General features: G+C 40.6%; 1 protein-coding gene across 19 annotated transcripts in view; it reads right to left on the reverse strand.

The window, feature by feature from the left end:
- Window positions 1-2955: 2955 nt before the first annotated feature.
- ikzf1 (IKAROS family zinc finger 1 (Ikaros)) overlaps window positions 2956-19511 on the reverse strand; it is a 35607-nt gene continuing 19051 nt past the window's right edge. For 16 of the 19 annotated variants that reach the window (XM_079688673.1, XM_079688667.1, XM_079688658.1 and 13 more), the window contains 7 exons: window positions 15899-15952; window positions 15622-15732; window positions 9233-9505; window positions 7690-7857; window positions 6152-6277; window positions 5383-5517; window positions 2956-4641 (listed from right to left, as the gene is read on the reverse strand). In XM_079688673.1, the coding sequence (XP_079544799.1) occupies window positions 3938-4641; window positions 5383-5517; window positions 6152-6277; window positions 7690-7857; window positions 9233-9505; window positions 15622-15732; window positions 15899-15952 (1571 nt within the window). In that variant the 3' untranslated portion in view covers window positions 2956-3937. The remainder of the gene's footprint in view (window positions 4642-5382; window positions 5518-6151; window positions 6278-7689; window positions 7858-9232; window positions 9506-15621; window positions 15733-15898; window positions 15953-19511) is intronic. The other 3 variants (XM_079688657.1, XM_079688668.1, XM_079688659.1) reach the window with 3 other exon arrangements.

Below are 19511 nucleotides of genomic sequence, written 5' to 3' on the forward strand. Positions count from 1 at the left end.
TGGCCATATGGATGCTTGTTTCTCACTTTGACTGGCTGTGAGGCAGTGGTCACAAACATCACACAATATGTTTATGAGAACCGGAGGTATGAACTTTTATCATGTTTGTTTTTCAAAATTGTAACTTTTTATATTGCCTGTTTTGATATCGTATTATTTAGTCTTTTTCAGGCATAGAATCTGATGGAAAAGGCATTCAGAAACAATGTAAAAGAGACAAAAAAACAATCTGTTTCTGGAATTTTACCAAGCAGTATTATTCAGAAAAACAATATTTAAAGTTATAGCCATCCCTTAACATTTCCATGACTTTTTATTATTATTTGAAAAAGTCATAAATAACTATTAAAAAAATGCACACAATGTGTGGTGGTCTATTGGCAACTTTTACTGTAAGACTAAACATGGATCCATAGGAAACAAAGCAACATGCAATCCAGTGTTACAAACACAGCACACTGTAGTGGTGTGCAGCAAGATATCAGGGAGCGTTCACAATTTTTTATTTCACATTTATTATCAAACCAACATGAGTTTGTTTGGCTTTACTATAAGTTTGCCCCTTATCTTTTCGGCTTTTTGGCTCATAAGATACTTTTACCCTTTGGGCCTCAAACAGTTAAAATGAAACCATGTGACACGCACAGAGGGGACATGTTTGTTGGAACTGCTCAGAGACATCTGAAACGAGAGAGGCCTTATGCACACACTGCTTCTTTTGGAAGTGGTCAAATTACGGTTACTAAGTAATTTAACTCAAGAACTGTACTTAAGTTCAATATTAAGGTACTTTACTTAAGTATTTACATTTCTTTCTACTAACTCACTACAATTCAGAGGTAAATATTGAACCTCTTACTGAATTACATTTTTAAATTACTTTGTTTACCATAAAAGTTCAATTTGATAATAGAAATATAATCATCAAATAAGTTAAACTTTAATATAGGTTATTGTAAATGTCTCTTATCCTTTGGTGAAGAATATCATATTTGAGTGATTATGATTATTATATATCTGATATCTCAACTTTGTTTTATTGGTACTTTAACTACATTTGATTTATTATACTTTTGTTTTAATTGAGTAATAACTTAAAGGACATTTACTTGAGACAGTATTACGATTCTGTGATCAAACTTCAATACTTCAAATATTTACAGAAACATACCAGTAAATAGCTGTTTATAGATGTAGAGGAGTAATGACATTTATTATCTATGAAATGTAGTGGAGCAGTATAAATACTTCAGTCAAATACAAGTATTACAGAGTTGTGCTTGAGTACAGCTGTTGAGGGTATTCAATTACTTTCCACCACTGGTTAAAACACTATACCTAATGCACACAGTTTGCCTCATATTGTAGAAACGGTGTGACCAAATTCACAAAGTAGGCGATGTAGCGTATTCTAGCCTTTTATTATTAGGGCACGTTCTTTAGAGGGTGAACAACTTTCTTGTTGGATCCTGTTGACAGCACATTTGGAAAGTGTGATTCTTGAAGGAGTATTTCCGTCAGTCAGCTGGCTGAAAGGGGAAGTGAGATTTGGGATCCTGGCAGGGCCCGAGTTGGTTGGCCAGATTATCCCTCTCATGCAAATGCCCCCCCCCCCCCCCCCCCCCCCCCCACCTCCTCTTTTGGGTCCCAGTCAAGCGTGGGGGGCTCAGCGCTGGCCACAGCTGCTTCCCGTTTCTGCTAAATCACACAGCAGCCATCTGGACGGGGCTGCGCCGCTCACCACGCCGAGCTCCTCCTGCGGCCCCGGCCCAGCCTCTGCAGGCCGGCCGGGCCCTCAGAGCCCCGGCCCCTGCCTTCTGCTCCAGTGCCTGATCCTCTCCGTCCCAGCTCTCCTCAGAGGACACACACTTCAGGTCCTGGACACACGACACATGTCCACATGCTGGTGTGTGTCTGTGCGTGTGCGGCTTATGCTACCAGTACTCCCCTGATGGCACAGTTTAACACGAGGGTCCCTGAGCACACAAACACCTTAAGGTTTCAACCATGTGTTGTTTGTCTGTTTGCCATCCTTGAATTATAAGATTATATAGTCTGAATTTAGGATTTATAACTGGAAACACGCTAGAAAAAATATAAATATTTGACAGAAATAAGATCCTTTTGCGAATATGTGATGGGATGTTTATTTATTCACCTCTTGCTACATTTTTCCTTTTTGTTGACTGAAATGCGAGTCAATCACTCTTACTTGGCTCATCATAGACAGGAGTGAGCAGAATCTTGAATGACATCTGAACTTTATTATTTCAGAAGGTTTAAGAGTGTGAAATTAAGTCTTCAGAGTTCTCTGAGAAACTTTTAATAACTCCAGGAATAGCTTTCAGTTTACTGTGGACATTTCCATATTATTTGACACTTGGTTAATACAGTTCAGAAAATTAAAAAAATTCCATTAAAGGGGCCCTATTAGGCCTTTTGGGGTTTTCCCTTTCCTTAGGTGTTTTATATAGTATAATAGTTTCTCTCCCACAACCACCCCCCCTGCCTGAAACACCTCCATTGTACTACTTTGTTTACTTCTGCGACATAGTGACATCACTATGTAACACTCACGCTTCAATTGGCTAGCGCTCCGACTCATTGTATGTGATTAAGAGGCGGGACATCTCCAAGTAGTTGACCAATCACAACAGAGCCAGCCAGCTAACCAATCAGAGCAGACTGGGCTCTGGTTTCAGACAGAGGGTGAAAAGAGGTGCTGCAGCACAGGCAGTATGAGAGAAATAAAGAGCTTTTTGAACATTAAAGCATGGAGACATGTCAGAGTAGAGACACACAATACAAATATGAATCTGAAAATAAGCATGATAGGGCCCCTTTAAAAACATATTTAAGAGTATTTAAGGCGATCCAAACCATGTAGCGAAGCAGTCGTTAGAAACGTCCTTGTGCTTTGTCCTTTAAACAAAAAAAACACATCCCCACTCTTAGTGCATATATAAAATATCCTTTATTGATATTTTGCAAGCATAAAGCTCCTTCAAACCTCAAATGACTCATTTACATATTGTGAGTGAAACATTTCTTAGCCATCATATACAAAACAAAACAGGGTAACATTTTCTTCGGATAAAAGTCCAAATAAATTCCAGCAGCGGTCATGTTTTCACCTCAGTCACATTAAGAACAGTTGGACAGAAAGAGATGCAGCTTTTCTTAACTACTCTACAGACAAACACTGATCACTGTAATAAATACAAAAACAGACAGGCGTGTAAATGTGCTATAAATAATATGCAGGTTGTTACAATACAGGAACAGGTTGAGACTTTGAAATGTAACGTGGGGATATATACAATGATGGTTTTGTATTGGTTCATTTTTACACCTGTTTTAATTTAAAACATTTTTTATGGATTTAAAACTGCAGACCACTTCAGTAAACAGAGTTGTACTGAAAAAAATGTTGCTGTCACAAGAAAAGACACATTTATACATAATAAACATGTGGCGACTGAAAATACATAATTTAAAAACCTATGCAGGATGTGTGCCCGCTGTGTTGTCTTCACTGAACATTATTTTGTTTCTTTAAAAAAAACGACACAAGAAATTCCTTTTGAACACGGAAAAGGAAAAAAACATCTTATATTCTTACATTTATCTGTGTTCAACAAACATGCATACTTTGTATAAAAAAAACACCTTTCAGAACTCAACAGTGTATTTTACATTTTGTATTTCCGATCTGCATGCACTGAAAAAACTGCAACATTGACTTTAGTTAAACGTATTATATCAACGAATTACAGATAATTGCATTAGGTTAAATGAAAGCAATAATCTTAAATTGAACCTATTTAAACGTAATGTTATTGCTATTAACTAGCCTAATTGGATCATGTGTAATATGTTCTCATAATAGTCAACATTTCAGTTTTTCCAGTGTGCAGCTGTTCGTCTGTGGATGTGTTCAGTAGCGGTGCTCCCCTCGCGTGATGTGTGAGGAGAACTCGTATCGGTCTTGGCTGCGGTGGCCGCACAGGTTGCACTCGAAGGGGTCTCTGAAGCCGTGGCAGCCCATGTGGATGGTGTACATGACGTGGTCCAGGAAGAGCACGCGGCAGTGTTCGCAGCGGTGGGCCCTCACCTGCTCCCCGTCCGACGTCACCACTTTGAAGCCCTCGGAGGCCATCTCCATGCTGGCGGCCCTGATGGCCTCGTACTGCCTTTGCATCTCATCCTTCACCAGCATGCCGTTCCTCCCCCCCGAGGTGATGTGGTTGGTGAGGTAGATGAGGCCCGAGGCGGCCCCCCCCGGGCGGTCCTCGTTGTTGCTCTCGGTGTCCGTGGAGTCCTGGCTGTGGCTGGGTGAGCCGTCCTTCTCGCTGGACGCTGATTTGGATTTGGAGAGGAGCAGCAGGTTCTCGGCGGCGCTGTCTTTGGCTGACAGGTTGTGACCGGCCCCCACGTGGCCCTCGGCCCCCGGCTTGTGGAGAGGGTACAGGGAGCCGAGGCCCACATCGGACGAGGAGGCAGGGGAGGTCTGCACCAGGGGCCGCAGCGACTCGGCCCCCAGGTAGCTGATGGCGCTGTTGATGGCCTGGTCGATGACATGGGGCTGGATCAGCTCGCCTGAACCCCCGTCGTAGGAGAGGTCCGACAGACGCTTGTCCCCTGAGGGCCAGGAAGAGAAAGGAGAACAGGGTGAGTTTTATAATTTACTTTTACTTCATCATCTGATACTGGGGCTGCTCCTCTCTAGCTGAATTTGGAAATTACTCACTGTTATATATTTTTCTATTTTTATTCTAGCATTTCCCTAAACCTGTTCTGCTTCTCTCCCTCTTTTGTGATGAGGATCTTAATTAAGGGTTCATAAACAGAAAACATTCTTATTCACAATTTTTATCAAGCTCAACAAAAAATAAATATAATTTATTTTCTGTTGCACAGTATGGCAAGGAAACATTTAAATATTGGGGTGTCATGAAATATCATTATTTGCAATTACCGTGATATTTAAATAATAACATAATTTTTAATAAAACACATATGATAATAACATCAAATAACCCAGTGACTCTTAAATCATTTTATATATACACAGTTATCATCACAGACTGTTTTCACCTTCATTTAATTTTTTTAAATAATATATTTTCTTAAAAAAAAAAGACAAAATGCTAAATAAGATGAAGAAGATAAAGATGAACAGCCTTATTTTTGTATTTCTTTAAAACAAATAATAATAATAATCATATTTATATTGAAAATTACTTTGGCCATTATATTGTGTAGTGAAAATCCTTATGCAGAATTATGAACAGAAAACACATCTCTCATTGGTGCAGCAGTTACACACAGTATCCAGCAGAAGCAGCCATAGTACACAAAGGAAGCAGATTCAGCCCTTACCAACAAACTTCTGTGGCATAGTGCTCTTACGCTTAGCTACATTATTCGTTAGTCTGTCTAGCACCAAGGCTCTGTCAGATCCCATCTGGCTTAAGTCTTCCCTCTGCTCATTCTGGTTGCTTTCTTCCTTTACTACTGGAAAGCAAGACAGAGAAGCAGGTTTCAGTCAAAGTAATTTGAGTTTTTAAAAAGCGTGAACCTGATAACACATGATGGTATTTTGTGGTCTGATGGTGTTTTTTTTTCACAGAGCACAGAGCGGACTATTCTGACACATGCGTAGCACTTGGCCTATAAATATACAGCGTACATGCTCACAGATGAGGTAAAGACGTGTTTCTAAGCTTCAATGCAGAGGGTAACATCCCCCTTTGCATTCAATATCTGCTTAATGGACACATAGAGAACTTAATGCAGACATTACTCCGTTATCTTAAGTATCTGCAGTCACTTTAAGTAGATTACAAACGTTATGATCTTATATTCAGATGAAAACGACAGTTATTTGACCTGTAGGAGCATTTAGTAACAGCTTCATGGTGCACTGCTGTTGCATGCATAGCGAGTCCTGCACTAAGGGTAAAGTAGGCCATCAGATTTGGGTGAAAGTGAAGTTTGTGTGTGTGTGTGTGTGTGTGTGTGTGTGTGTGTGTGTGTGTGTGTGTGTGTGTGTGTGTGTGTGTGTGTGTGTGTGTGTGTGTGTGTGTGTGTGTGTGTGCGTGCGTGCGTGCGTGCGTGTGTGTGTGTGTGTGTCTAGGGAGGCACCAACCTGTGTAGATGCTGTTCTGCAGCCCCATGCACTGCAGGTAGTTGTGACACCTCTCCTTGTGCTCTTCCAGAGAGCTCCGCTGCTTATAGCTCCGCCCACAGTAAGCACACTTGTGGGGTTTTCCAACTGCGGAAAATGTAATTGTGAATTCAATGAAATACATTTTGGTCTAGATTCAGCATACATTCAATCTACTATTAAATTCCCCTTTTGGTTGCGGGAAAATATAGGAAGTGATGGATTTTACATTGCCAAATTTATTGGAATAAATAGAACAGGACACAGCACGCCCAGTCGCCCACATGGTTTGATTGACACGTGATCTTTGGGAAGTCCAGAGCAAAATCGTCCCAAATACATAATATCACGTTTCTTGGTAAAGCATGGGCACGGCTGTAACTAATACTGAAGTCACTGATGTCATGTCCTCTGGGTTTTTAGGGGGACATTTTGGGAAGCTACTTTGGGGAAGTTTTCCTTTTCCTTTTCTTACTCAGAGCGGGTATTTTATTAGCTGATTCCAGTGTATTCTTAATGGAAGTTTTTACGCCTACAAAATACAAAATATAAGGGATTGACTGTTTCCACCAGAGGTTTATTCCTGGTGTTGTAAAGAAGACTTTTAAACTAAATATGAATACAAAGTTGTGAAATATTGTCTATTGAAACGCTAAATGAACAGTCAAATAATCAAATTTCTTTTTTGATATAACAAATAGTACAAAAAAACAACCTTACAGTATCTGACCAGAAATTGAGTGGGACAAATGGGGTGACTTGGTTTGGTAACATATTAATTATTGCAATGATCCTGAAGAATGTAAATGTACTTTATGTATGGTGTATAGTCAATCCCGAAGTGGGTATGCTGCTAAAAAAACATCCACTAAATCCATATTAATCCACTGCTGCAAGTAGTCCCCTACAAATTTACTATTTACTCCAGTTTGAGCAATATCTGCCAAAAAACGACCATGCCCTGCAGTTTTAGGGAAACTGTTAAGCCTTTTTTTTTCTTTTTTTTAAATGGTATTCTATTTTTGCGACCTGTTAATAATTACGTTTAGATGTCCGTTAGTAGGAATGAATGTGGTTGGGGCTGAGTGTCAAAAACCAACTAGGGAAGTTGAAAAGCAGTGCAAGACAGACCAACACACTGCTGCCTTTCATGGTATTTATAGAGAGTACAACAAAAACATACATTTTTACATGGATAACCCACCACTGTGATCATAGCTCACTTTATTTGTCTCATTTCATTTGTCAGTTAAGGTAGTTTAGCAGGTTATCCCTTCCCCGTTCTCTTTAGTGAAGGCTTTGTGAGTGTACTGTTTACACCCAAACATTTCATTAACACATACTTCTGCAAAACATTAGCAAAAAAAAGTGACACCATATCTAAACCGTGTCAACTTCCCCTTTATACGAGCTCTCACTGTATGCACTGCAGAACATGTCCTGCCTTTTGTAAAAGACACTCTGCGTTCCTAGAACTACCACGAGGGTTTGATGCGTCTGTGTGGCGTTTGCATGCTCACCAGAGTGGGTGCGTAGATGTCCGCTGAGGGCGTCCCTCCTGCGGCAGGCGTAGCTGCACATGTGACACTTGAAGGGTTTCTCCCCTGAGTGAAGCTTGATGTGACGCAGCAGGTTGCCCTTCTGGGTGAAAGAGGCCCCGCACTGGCTGCACTGGAACGGACGCTCTCCTGAGGACAAGAACACAACAGACCCACATTACTGTAAAGAGGCAGAAAAACACACAGAAAAAAGCATCTTGTATGTTTTACTGGCACCCAATTGTGTTTTAATGTACCCTACCAGGCAGTTCATGATTGCACCCCTCTCCCTAACCTCACTATGATTGATCCCTCCACTGACAACAATAAGTCTTCTCTATGTGGGGGAGAAAGCATGTTGCTGCTTTAGGAATACGGGGTCACTGCACTACAAGCATCCCGGGCGCAGAACAAGCGGGACGATGGAGCGTCTCCGGGGCGATCCAACAGCCTGCAGAGTGACACTCTCTCTCTCTCTCTCTCTCCGTACTCCCCCTGCCCCACCGACTCCTGGCACTCTGATCGAACAAGAGCCTTTCAGACTCAGCCTGCCAGTTCCGTAATGCACCATTGCCTAGGTCAATTTGATCTGAAAATCTCATTTTTTCCTCTTCTTCGTCTCTAAAATAAGAGCGGCACATCACAATGCAAATTCAGCCTCATTTGAATAAAGCGGAGGAAACACTTTGTGTTGAGAGCCAGTCTTCCTGATCAGCGCTTCTGGAATAAACCAATATCCAGCCTCTCTGAGTGTTGTGGCATTCTGTGAGAACGTTTTAATATGCCTTTTTTTTCAAAGGCCCCCCATAAAATAAGAGTCACCAGTGAAGCAGCAAAAATATATAAAAAGGGAGATTCATTAAAAATGCATTTCAGGAGCAAAGACTCACCACAGAATATTTTCTATTTAAATAGGAGGCACTTCATTATATCTTTTACTTTCTTTTGCATTTACATTAGTCTAGTGTTCCTTTCTTCCATTTTGAGTTTCATTAGTTTCTGAAGCTTGACAGTTAAGTGCCTTTTTCAAAAATGTTCCCCACCACTGATTTGGCTTCATTACAATAGAATATCAATTTGGAAATTTGAAAAACTTTTAATAGCCAGATAATTGTCACTTCAAAGAGATTCCATTTAATTGCTGCAGATATCCTGTTTTTCAACTGAGGGCATGTTTTTTTTATCGGACCGGGTTATTTTATCACTCAATAATTCGATCAGTTAATGTTTCTTGTCATGTGGTAATTCAGAGTCATTTAGATGAACAATAATGAATGCTAATGGTGTTCTCAGAGTCAATTTCACGCACGATAGGAGGGTTTACATGCACACAGCCAAACGCAAGGATGCCATTACAACTACCACCTCTACTCTACTTCAAGCTTAATTCTTGCCATTTCAAATCTAAATAAATGCTCTAAATATGGGCGGGAGCCACAGCAGACACCTTTCTACCCCTCATCCATCCTCTCTAACAGTGAACATGGGTGCAAAGGAAGGGTAAGAAGTATTGCAGGTGGCTTACCGGTGTGGCTCCGCTTGTGCACCATCAACACATTGGGCCCAATGCAAACTATCCCACAGATATCGCACTTGAGCTTCCCGTTGGGCAGCCGGATACCACCGGCCGAGGAGAAGGCCTTGGCTTCGGGGCTCGGCTGAGAGCCGTTCACCTTGGCCCCCGAGGCATCGATCACGCGCAAGTCTTCCGCGCACTCCTCATCCTCCTCCACGCCATTCATGTCACAGGACAGCCCATTCTCCTCATCACTGCGAGCCTCAACTTTAATGTTACAGGCTGGAAAAGAGGGCAAGGGGGGTGGGGGGGGGGGGGGGGGGGGCCACGGTTTAGAATACGAGCATGGTTCTTTCATGATGTTATATACTAAAGATGGGCAATTATCAGTGTGATATTGATACTGTGACATGAGAGTAGATAGAGCTGCTTATTGTAACATTGTGATGAAGCCTTGAAGTTGCCTTTGCCTGGTTTGAAAGGCTACATAAAAGGAAGGAGGAACTATCTTGTAAGACCTATTTGACTGTCCTTACTGAATGAATGAAGGTTTCTAAAAGATGTGTGGAGTCATTTTTCTTTCTCTGAATAAGGCACATCATATTATATGGTTTTCCTACAGGGGAAAAAACAAACTTGCTCATTTTCCAAAGACTTTGTTAATTTACTCAAAGTATGAAACTCTTGTGCAGCCATGAAACCAAAATCTAATATGTCCTGGCTTTATCCTTGGTTGAGCTAGACACTATGTAATAGCACTGCAACTGCACCATAATATACCTCGGGCAAAAACGGTTTTGCAATGGCAAACCTGCATTAGTGCACAATGCAACATCTTCATGTTAACAAGGATGCTGCAACAACACTTCAAAAAGTCCCCCTCTTACTTCAGGGCTCTTTGTGAATTCAGCCTGAGAAAAATCACCAAACATCAGATAAGATCCATCCGCTCTCACTCATCTACATTGTAGACTATACTAATGCTTTATTTCAAAGCAGCATGCTATAAATCACAAGGATACAAAGGTGGAAAACAGGCTCACTGTTTAAGGATGTCAGTGATGAAGAACCATAAAGATCATCTCACACATTCACACTTTGATGAAACAAATGACAGCATGATAAACAGGAAACAGAGACACAGGAAGCAGTGTGAAACTAGGGACGACAGCGGTGTCTATCAGAGCAATGTGAGCACTCACACGCATACGACAAACACGTATTTGGCCTTTTCACTATTCAGAGGGGGTACTGTGTAATACAGAGAACAGAGAATATTATTTATGCTACACTACCATATGCACTGTTGTTCCCAAAGAGATCAGAAAAGAGAACTGAACTACCGGCTGCTTCTTTTCCCACCAGAGAACTTTAGACACATTCAAGAGAACGGACAGATCTTGCAAGTCCCACAGCTAACAGCCTGTGGTTTGCATGTCACCGTGGCAGCCCGATTTCCCCATGCATCTACCTCTGTTTGTACAACTGAAGAGGAAGAAGTGGAAATCATGAAATATAGGAATCTATGGAAAAGGGGAAGCTCAGAAAGAGGGCCTGTCTAACTGAAATACCAAGAATTATGGAGAAGTGACAGAAAGGGAAGCACAGGAAAGGAATTGTATAACAGTCTGTAACTGAAACATGGTTGTTGTTTGTTTTTTTGTCTCATTTTCACCAAGAGCCAACAAGGGAACATAAATCCCCGAATGTACAAAATGTTTCCCAAAGAGAGCAAGAGGTGGAGCAAAATGTGAGAACTTGCAGCGTAGGATCATGATATGTTTATGATCGCTATTCCGATCAAAGTCACATAATCTGATCGTCCGTCTCCACTTTCTTTTTTTTATTTGCAGTTGCATGACTAACAATCTGCTTATCTGTTCGACTATTGACATTTTTAGGACAAATTCTCTAGTATATTTTGCCAAGAAGATGAGATAAGTGAGACACCAGCCGTATCCGCAAAGGAAAGGAAAGGCTTTAATGTTAATAAAAAAGATGCTAAAGTTCTTATGAAGTTCAAAAGCTGACAATGGGTTATGCTACAGAACTGTTACCAAACATACTACATGTGCTTCTAAAATATGATTACTATTCAGAAGACAAAAGACAAAACTCTGAAACTGATATTGCCATGATGCTCAGTTTGACACCTAGAACCAAGTCAGTTAAGCAGATAAATATATATTATTTTACCCTGCCGTTTAATTGAACGATTCTCAAATTATTTGAAGCAAATTGAACGGTTTAAACATAATTTGGGCTATCACCTATATTTATGAATTACTCGCCACCTTTTACAGTATATATTATGTTAACTATTTCAACTTTGCATCCATAACTTCAGGCTTACAATTTCAACCATGTGTTTATACCTTTTAGCTAAGCATTTAAACAGTGTAACCACCCATTCGTTTTGGCTGACAATTTTATCTGTGAATACTAAATTACTTATCATTACATTACGCTAACTATTTCAACAGTGTATCATTACTTTTAGCTAACTATTTCAACAGTGTATCATTACATTAAGCTAACTATTTCAACAGTGTATCATTACATAAAGCTAACTATTTCAACAGTGCATCATTACTTTAAGCTAACTATCTCAACAGTGTATCATTACTTTAAGCTAACTATTTCAACAGTGTATCATTACTTTAAGCTAACTATTTCAACAGTGTATCATTACTTTAAGCTAACTATTTCAACAGTGCATCATTACTTTAAGCTAACTATCTCAACAGTGTATCATTACTTTAAGCTAACTATTTCAACAGTGTATCATTACTTTAAGCTAACTATTTCAACAGTGCATCATTACTTTAAGCTAACTATCTCAACAGTGTATCATTACTTTAAGCTAACTATTTCAACAGCGTATCATTACTTTAAGCTAACTATTTAAACTGTGTATCATTGCTTTCAATCGTGTGTCCTTTATACAGTATATGGGTATGTCCATACCTTTTAGCTATAGCTATCAACAGTGTATCAATAATTCTATAATTACCAAACCATCCATTACTATAATATACATTTTAAGCATTTATCAATTAATTTAAGCTAGGTTTTTCAACATTTTGCACCTGTGACATGTAGCATACTAGCTGTTTGAATTGATGAAATAATTAGCACCTGCACGATGCAGTCAGGCTTCAGTTTTGGAGACTTTGCATGTAGTAAACCATGCATTTCTCACTTCAGGCAAGCACTTTAATGGTGATGTAAGGAGGTATTTTTTTTCAGTAAGTAGGGGATTTGCTTTGTTACATTATGTATAACAGAACTTGAAAGTAAAACTATAAGCGGCTCAACCACGTAAATTCTCTTCATTTATTTTGTGGTTTTAGCCACATCACCTCTGGTTGGCACAGTTTTATGAGTAACCAAATGTTTTACTAGTGTCAACAGGGAGTTCTTAATATAAAAAGGCTTTATGTGACTATTGTATGGTTCAGAATATATATTCCATAGCGATTTCTTTGCACATGGAAAGGTACTGATCTAGGAATAACAACAAAAAAAGAAACCGTACATAAGGTATTATTTGACTTATTGGAATTGTTGGAACAATGCACAAACAAGTCTTTATGTTTATCTGTGGATGTCAGTTCCTGAGACATATAATACACCAGCTAAACTCTCAGGTTATCATCCAGCTGAAGCAGACATTAGGGAACCATGAACACAGGGCTGCCACTCACTTCTCATGGATATGGGGAAGTTGTGACTGAATTGGGAATAGGAAGAAGGCTTTTTACTTTTTATCTTGTTTGTCACGGTCACACATCCTGATTTGCTCGTTTTGGGAAGCAAGGGTCAGACAAAAAAAACAGGTCGCAATAAAAATAATTATAGCCTGATGTGGATCTAATGCGCAGAACTAAAACATTGACTTGAGAAAAAGAAACTGACATATATAAAAAAGGTATAATAGTGGAGTCAAATATGCTTTACAAATATATAAAACTATATAGACTTGAGAGTGGATAGCAGAAGCAACTTAGCAAGCGTGTTAGTGCTGCAGCTTGGAAAGCCTGCTTGAGGTTCCTGTTACTCACTGGTGCTGCTCTCACTGCCTGAAAATAACCCTTTGTGCAAAGTAGTGGAACCACATGTGTTAAACCACGCCAGCAACACTCTTAGCAACGCGATTTGCAGGAACACCAGAAACTGCCTGCTTTTTCCCCCTCACACTTTCTCGCCTCCATGTTTTCGGGAACTAAACAGCTCAGTCTCCCTCTTAGTCTCATGTACCTGAAATAGCAAAGGCTCCGTATGAATCACCAAAACTGAAAGAGAATTTTCTTGAGACGGAGATCTTGATCCCTTGTGATTAAATATGTCTGAGGTGACACAATACACTTCAGTTCATTACAGTTTTTTTTAGCAATTCTCAATATGATATGGACTACCTATTTTGACCTATTTACCTTCCTCGGGCTGGGGTCATATCTGTGTGGATTGCAGCAATGTGAATGCGCAGCAACAGTGTCGATCCTGGGCTGTAAAGACTTATTTGCAACAGGAAGCAACCTGGGTTTTGAGGTTTTAAGCTTTCGATACTTTGAGGTCCTTTGTCCCACATATAGTCCACTTGCTTTTTTGTCTTTTTTTTCTTGACTACAGAGAACTGAGCAGCACATGATCCTGGCTGATAATTATAACTCATTTGGGCTTTATCGCAGAGGCAGTCATGCGAATATTTAACAGATACTTGCACTTCCCTTCTTTTACGCTGTCCCTATATAGACTCGCACACACTTATGTGAAGTGTTCCTACTGTCATAGGGAATGAACAGAAACTCACATATGGGACATAAAGCCATGCAAACTCACCGCCAGCTGTGCCCTTTACTCTCTTCGTGCCTCATGAAAGTCAGACGTTCAAATCATCTGCTTTTTGACTATTTCCCTTTTTCGACAGATTGTAATAAACGTTGACTGAGATGAGATGTACACAGTCACATAAAACAAGGCGATACAAACGGCACAGAAGATTCCTGCTTGTGCTCAGCTCAGCGCCTCACAGATCAACAGTTCTCAAGTCAAATAGAGAAACCCTTTGTGAGTAGGTGTGTGTGTGTGTGTGTGTGTGTGTGTGTGTGTGTGTGTGTGTGTGTGTGTGTGTGTGTGTGTGTGTGTGTGTGTGTGTGTGTGTGTGTGTGTGTGTGTGTGTGTGTGTGTGTGTGTGTGTGTGTGTGTGTGTGCAGGTGTGTGACCCGTGTGGTGTAGTGATGCGCTGATCGCTCTGAGCTCGGCCCTGTTCCTGAACTCTTTATCTCCATGAGTGTTGAAACTGTCTGATGGCAAGTTCTTCTTTGGAAACTCTTACACATCCTATTTCAGTTGAGCCGAGTTGCAGCTTTTTTTTTTGCACATTTCACACTTCATACTTGTCTTCTTTTCGATGTCTCTATCTTCTATACCTCTTATCTTTTGTAAATATTTAATTACATGTTTCATTAAATGAATGTGACCATGTCAACTCAACTAATTTAATTGCGTTTCAATGCTGTGACAGCCCCTTCCATTGTGGACTTCAAAGCAATAATACTTAAAAGGTAATACCTGCTTTTATTCAAGCTTTTAAAACTTTGTTCTGTCTGATTCATTCTGCTCTGATGTAGCACCGATTAGCTTCTAAAGACCAAGGATGACTCCACCATGAACGTTTCCTGTTTTCTGTTTCAAACCACCCATATTAGGAGACTTGAGAGAAACATACGCCGCCAGTCCCCATAGCTTGCTTCATCCTTATTTCCACCATGATATTCCCTGGCTTAATGTTCACAAACTGAAATCAAGGCCATATTAGCTATTCCTTAAGATTGGGCTTACTAATGACATGCCATGGATCAAAGGGATTTTTTTTTTTACCTTTTTCTGCCAATGACCTAAATGTGTCTCATTGCAGCTTAGGTTGAATTTTTCCAAGGGATTTGGAACGGCTAGTATTTCCCACTGGATGTGTACAAGATTAAGTTATAACATGCTTTTTATATATTGATTATGCTTTTGATACAGACATAACTGTTTTACTCTGATCTGGAGGCTTTGGGAATGAATGCATAAGTGGGTTTGACTCGTTTTTAATTGCTGCTTCATGGATACACTCAACTTAATGTACACTGAAAAACGTTGACGTTGACTTTAATTAATTGTATTATGTCAAGAAATGTATCATAACTGTTTTAGGTTCGTTGAAAGCAACAATATTAAGTTGAACCTAAAAAAAAAAGCATTTTAACTTGACATTATTGCTTTCAACTAACCTACATTTGTCACCATAATACATTTAATTAAAGTCAAAGTTTTAGTGTAGATTATTTTATCCTTTATTTTATTATCAGGGATGTTCAGAGTGGCTGTAGGTGCGTTTGCGAGCCTCGTACCTTTGTCCCCCCTGTTCAGCTGGTGGGTGGAGCCGGCTGACAGGTCCTCAGGGACGGCCATGGGCTCCTCTGCCTCCTCGGATGCTTCGTTGGTGGGGGGGCTGTCTCTGCCTGGGGAGACACACACAAGCAAACACCCATCACTCACCACGCGGCCCCTCGACGGCTCTCATTCAGACGCAGAATTACCTCTGGGTGTTGTAAGCGCCTGTTTGTCGGCCTATTGTATCTACTTTCTGATCTTTACAGCTCAATCATGCAGTAGGCGGTCTTTTACCTGGCATCTGGGCCATTTCCTGCGCCTCCTCCGTCTCCATGCGGTGCAAGTACTCTAATGGGAGAGAGATGGAGATGTAGATGTGTGTTAGTTTAATCAAGTGCATGCGAGGAAACAACATTATAAGAAGCTCGAGTGGAGTAAAGGGTTCACCCCAGTGAGATCACTTTTGTTACCACCGCAGACGCACCACTGTCCCCCACATTACATTACAAAGAATTACAGACATTTTCATTACAAGTCTGACAGAGAGGTTGAGCTCGCAGAGTGGCTCTGTTCCGGCTGATGTGGCCTGCTGGTAGAACGGGGTTGGGAATGGGCTTTCAGACCACATTTGTTATTTATTGTTAATTTCCTGCCACGTAATCATCCAAAAATGCAAACTGACTGCCGCAAAATTAAGCAGAAAATTAACTGGCCCCAGGTCACAGAGATGCGGGTGTCTGCCGTTCCCAGCTGATCGTCGCTCGTGTTCTCTCTAATTTACTGAGCATGCATCGCTGAACCCGCGGCCTGGGCACAGACGCATGCAAGCCACAATCAGAAACAATGAGACAGGGAGGGAGAGAAGAGGAGAGAAGGAGAAGACAGAGGAGCAGTGAGATAGATAGAGGCTGAGATGTAGATAGCAATGAGAGGGCAAGAAGTCAGAAGAGTAATAGCAACAGGATGGCACAGAGAGAAAAAAAGATTATAGAAAAGCAGACCGACGAAGAGAAGTTCTCTTTATTTATGATTTCTTTTTTTTGAAGCGTTCCTCCGGCCAGGGCTGAATATCCGAGGAGTCACCAGTGTTCGTGGCCCCATTAATAATGGATGGCCCTCAAGCCTGCAGCAGATGGGCCCGACAGCCTCAGCCCCGGCTCCGCCACTTCAAGAAACCCTTGGTGGGGCCGCTGCCCAGTCCAAGCAGCCTCTCAGGGAGAAGTGAAGCTCCCGAAAATAGCGAAATAAGCCCAAGGGAGAAGGGGAACCTAGGCCTTCCTGTTTTACTGACAGATGGCTCCACACATTTGGAACAAATAGTGGGAAGCCGCTCTGTCGCAACACGCAATATTCTGCGGAGTCAAGTCAGGAGCTCTGAAGACGCCCAGGAAGCAAGTGTGAGGGAAGGAGGGCAAAGGTCACTGGTGCAGAAGAGCTGTTCAGCACAGGGGTGTCGCGTGTTACTCTGAGGCTCTGCAGCGGCCTTCTTCAGCATCTGGAGTTTGGAGGTCGGGGGCGGCGGAGGGGGGTATATTCTCATGTGCCCTTTTTTACTGGGCAGATGGTACGAGGGGAAACACGGATGTGTTGGCTTCGAGGGGGCGGGGGGCAGAAACAAAAAAGAGAGTTCCTACATTCAGCCACAACCAACTTGCGTAGGCATGTGGAAAGTAAGGTGCACGTAGAATATTCAGGAAGCAGCTACTCTCTGATGCTATTTATATGCAGTTGTATTTACATGTTAAGTGTTACAGACATGTTGGCAAAAACTTTTTAAAAACTTCTCCCATATTGACTTCAGTTGTTATTTAAATAGTGTTACTTAATTTTCCACAGTTTTAATTCTTATTACAAAAACATACTTTCTGATGTGTGTGTGTGTGTGTGTGTGTGTGTGTGTGTGTGTGTGGGTGTGGGTGTGGGTGTGGGTGTGTGTGTGTGTGTGTGTGTGTGTGTGTGTGTGTGGGTGTGGGTGTGTGTGTGTGTGTGTGTGTGTGTGTGTGTGTGTGTGTGTGTGTGTGTGTGTGTGTGTGTAAACTGGGGGCAGGTGGAATCTTTTAACGGGTGAAATGGAAGTCAAAGAAAATACTTCTGACACATAGCGCGGGGGGACTGGAAAAGTTTTGGTCTGAGTATATGTCAAGTGAGGAGAGACAGGAAGAGGCTTGTGGGTTGACAGAATTCTCGGTCTTCCTCCAGTGTGTTTGTAAGTGTACGTGTGTGTGTGTGTGTGTGTGTGTGTGTGTGTGTGTGTGTGTGTGTGTGTGTGTGTGTGTGTGTGTGTGTGTGTGTGTGTGTGTGTGTGTGTGTGTGTTGTGTGTGTTTGTGTGTGTGGTGGGGGTGGGGTGGGGTTAGAGGCGTCTGCTCAAAGTGAGGTGCAAAAGCGGCACCAGGGAGCAGGGTGGAGATGAGAAACCGTTAACAGATACTGAGGACCACACCAGCCAAAGTCTGGATACCCGGGAGGACGCTCAGACGCCAGTGTGTGTGTTTAAATGAGCATACATAACACACATTTCATTTTAACGGTAAATATGAGTCAACGCTCAAGAAAAGATACAAAAATAAATCAATAAGGAGAAAATATTTAATGTAAGGAGAATTAATTAACAAATATACATTTCTTGAGTGTTTAAGTTTAATTAAATTAAGTTTAATGTTATTAAAAATCATGAGTTTATTTTTTTTTTTATAATTATCCAATATAAGGTATAATTTATCAACTCTGTTACTTTAAATTTAAAAAAATTAACACTTAAACCTCAAATTAAAGTTGGATAAAAGGCCAAGTCGGTTTAGGTTAACATCTTTTTTTAACATGTTGCTGACAATAACAATTTAGACGGCAATAAAACATGTTACAGCATTTAAATACATCAGTATGTAATACAATATAATTTTTTTAATGCTGACTTCCCACCGATTACATTCCCAAACATTATCATTCATAATTATCGTATAGTTCCTACTCATAGTTTCCACTTTGCACGTAAACATACTAAGTGACAATTAATGAAAATATCTGAATTAATCATTTTCACTCCTGTGGGTTTTACGAGAAGTAATGAAGCTGTGGGCGCTTCCTTATCAGCTCTTAGGATTAGAGATGATCCTACAGTGCCGAGCAATGTGGTGCACGATCACCTTTGTTCATATGCACATGGAGATTCTCATCAGTAATTCATGAAATGTATGGGTGTTAGTGGGTAGATAGTGTTAGCGGATGTGTTCTGGGGAGCCTATCGAGGGGTGAGGGGAGAGCAAAGGTGCGCTGAAGAGAAGTTTCCTTCATTTGCATCTGACACACTTCACTACTCTCCTATTCAGACAGTACAATCATTTTAATAACTGTCTGCCTGCCTTTAACCCCCCGCCCCCCCCCCCCTCTCCCTCTTTTACTTCTGTTTTACTGACAAGAAAGATGATGTATGTGCAGACAGATTTGCAGCTTTCCAACTGAGATATAAAGATATGAAAATGTCCTATTTGTGCAGGAATTGGGGTTCCTTTTCCGAGTTTTGAACATAACATTTAAAATCTAACTTTCTTTTACTACATTTGGTAAGTTTTTTGTTTTTCTTAAATATTGGATTTGAAGTGTCACTTGAGGGAATTTACATATTATTATTAACTTCCTTAGATTAAAGAAAACTTAGAAAAATTATAAATTGTACTTAAGAAGCAAATGGCAAATGCAGTCATATTTGCAAAAATGTATAAATAAATAAAAAGCATATTAAATACAAAGAAGATTGGGAGAAATGAATGGCAACTTATTGACTCATTGCAGCACCATCGTCAATAACGATAAAGGATTATGAAAAGTTACAACAATTTTTTATTTGATAAATATATTTAGCTTAATCAGGAACTTTAGGTTTTGCAACATGTAAGAGAAATATGCAGA

The sequence above is a fragment of the Notothenia rossii genome (assembly GCF_949606895.1).
Source record: "Notothenia rossii genome assembly, chromosome: 6".
Taxonomy (NCBI): domain Eukaryota; kingdom Metazoa; phylum Chordata; class Actinopteri; order Perciformes; family Nototheniidae; genus Notothenia; species Notothenia rossii.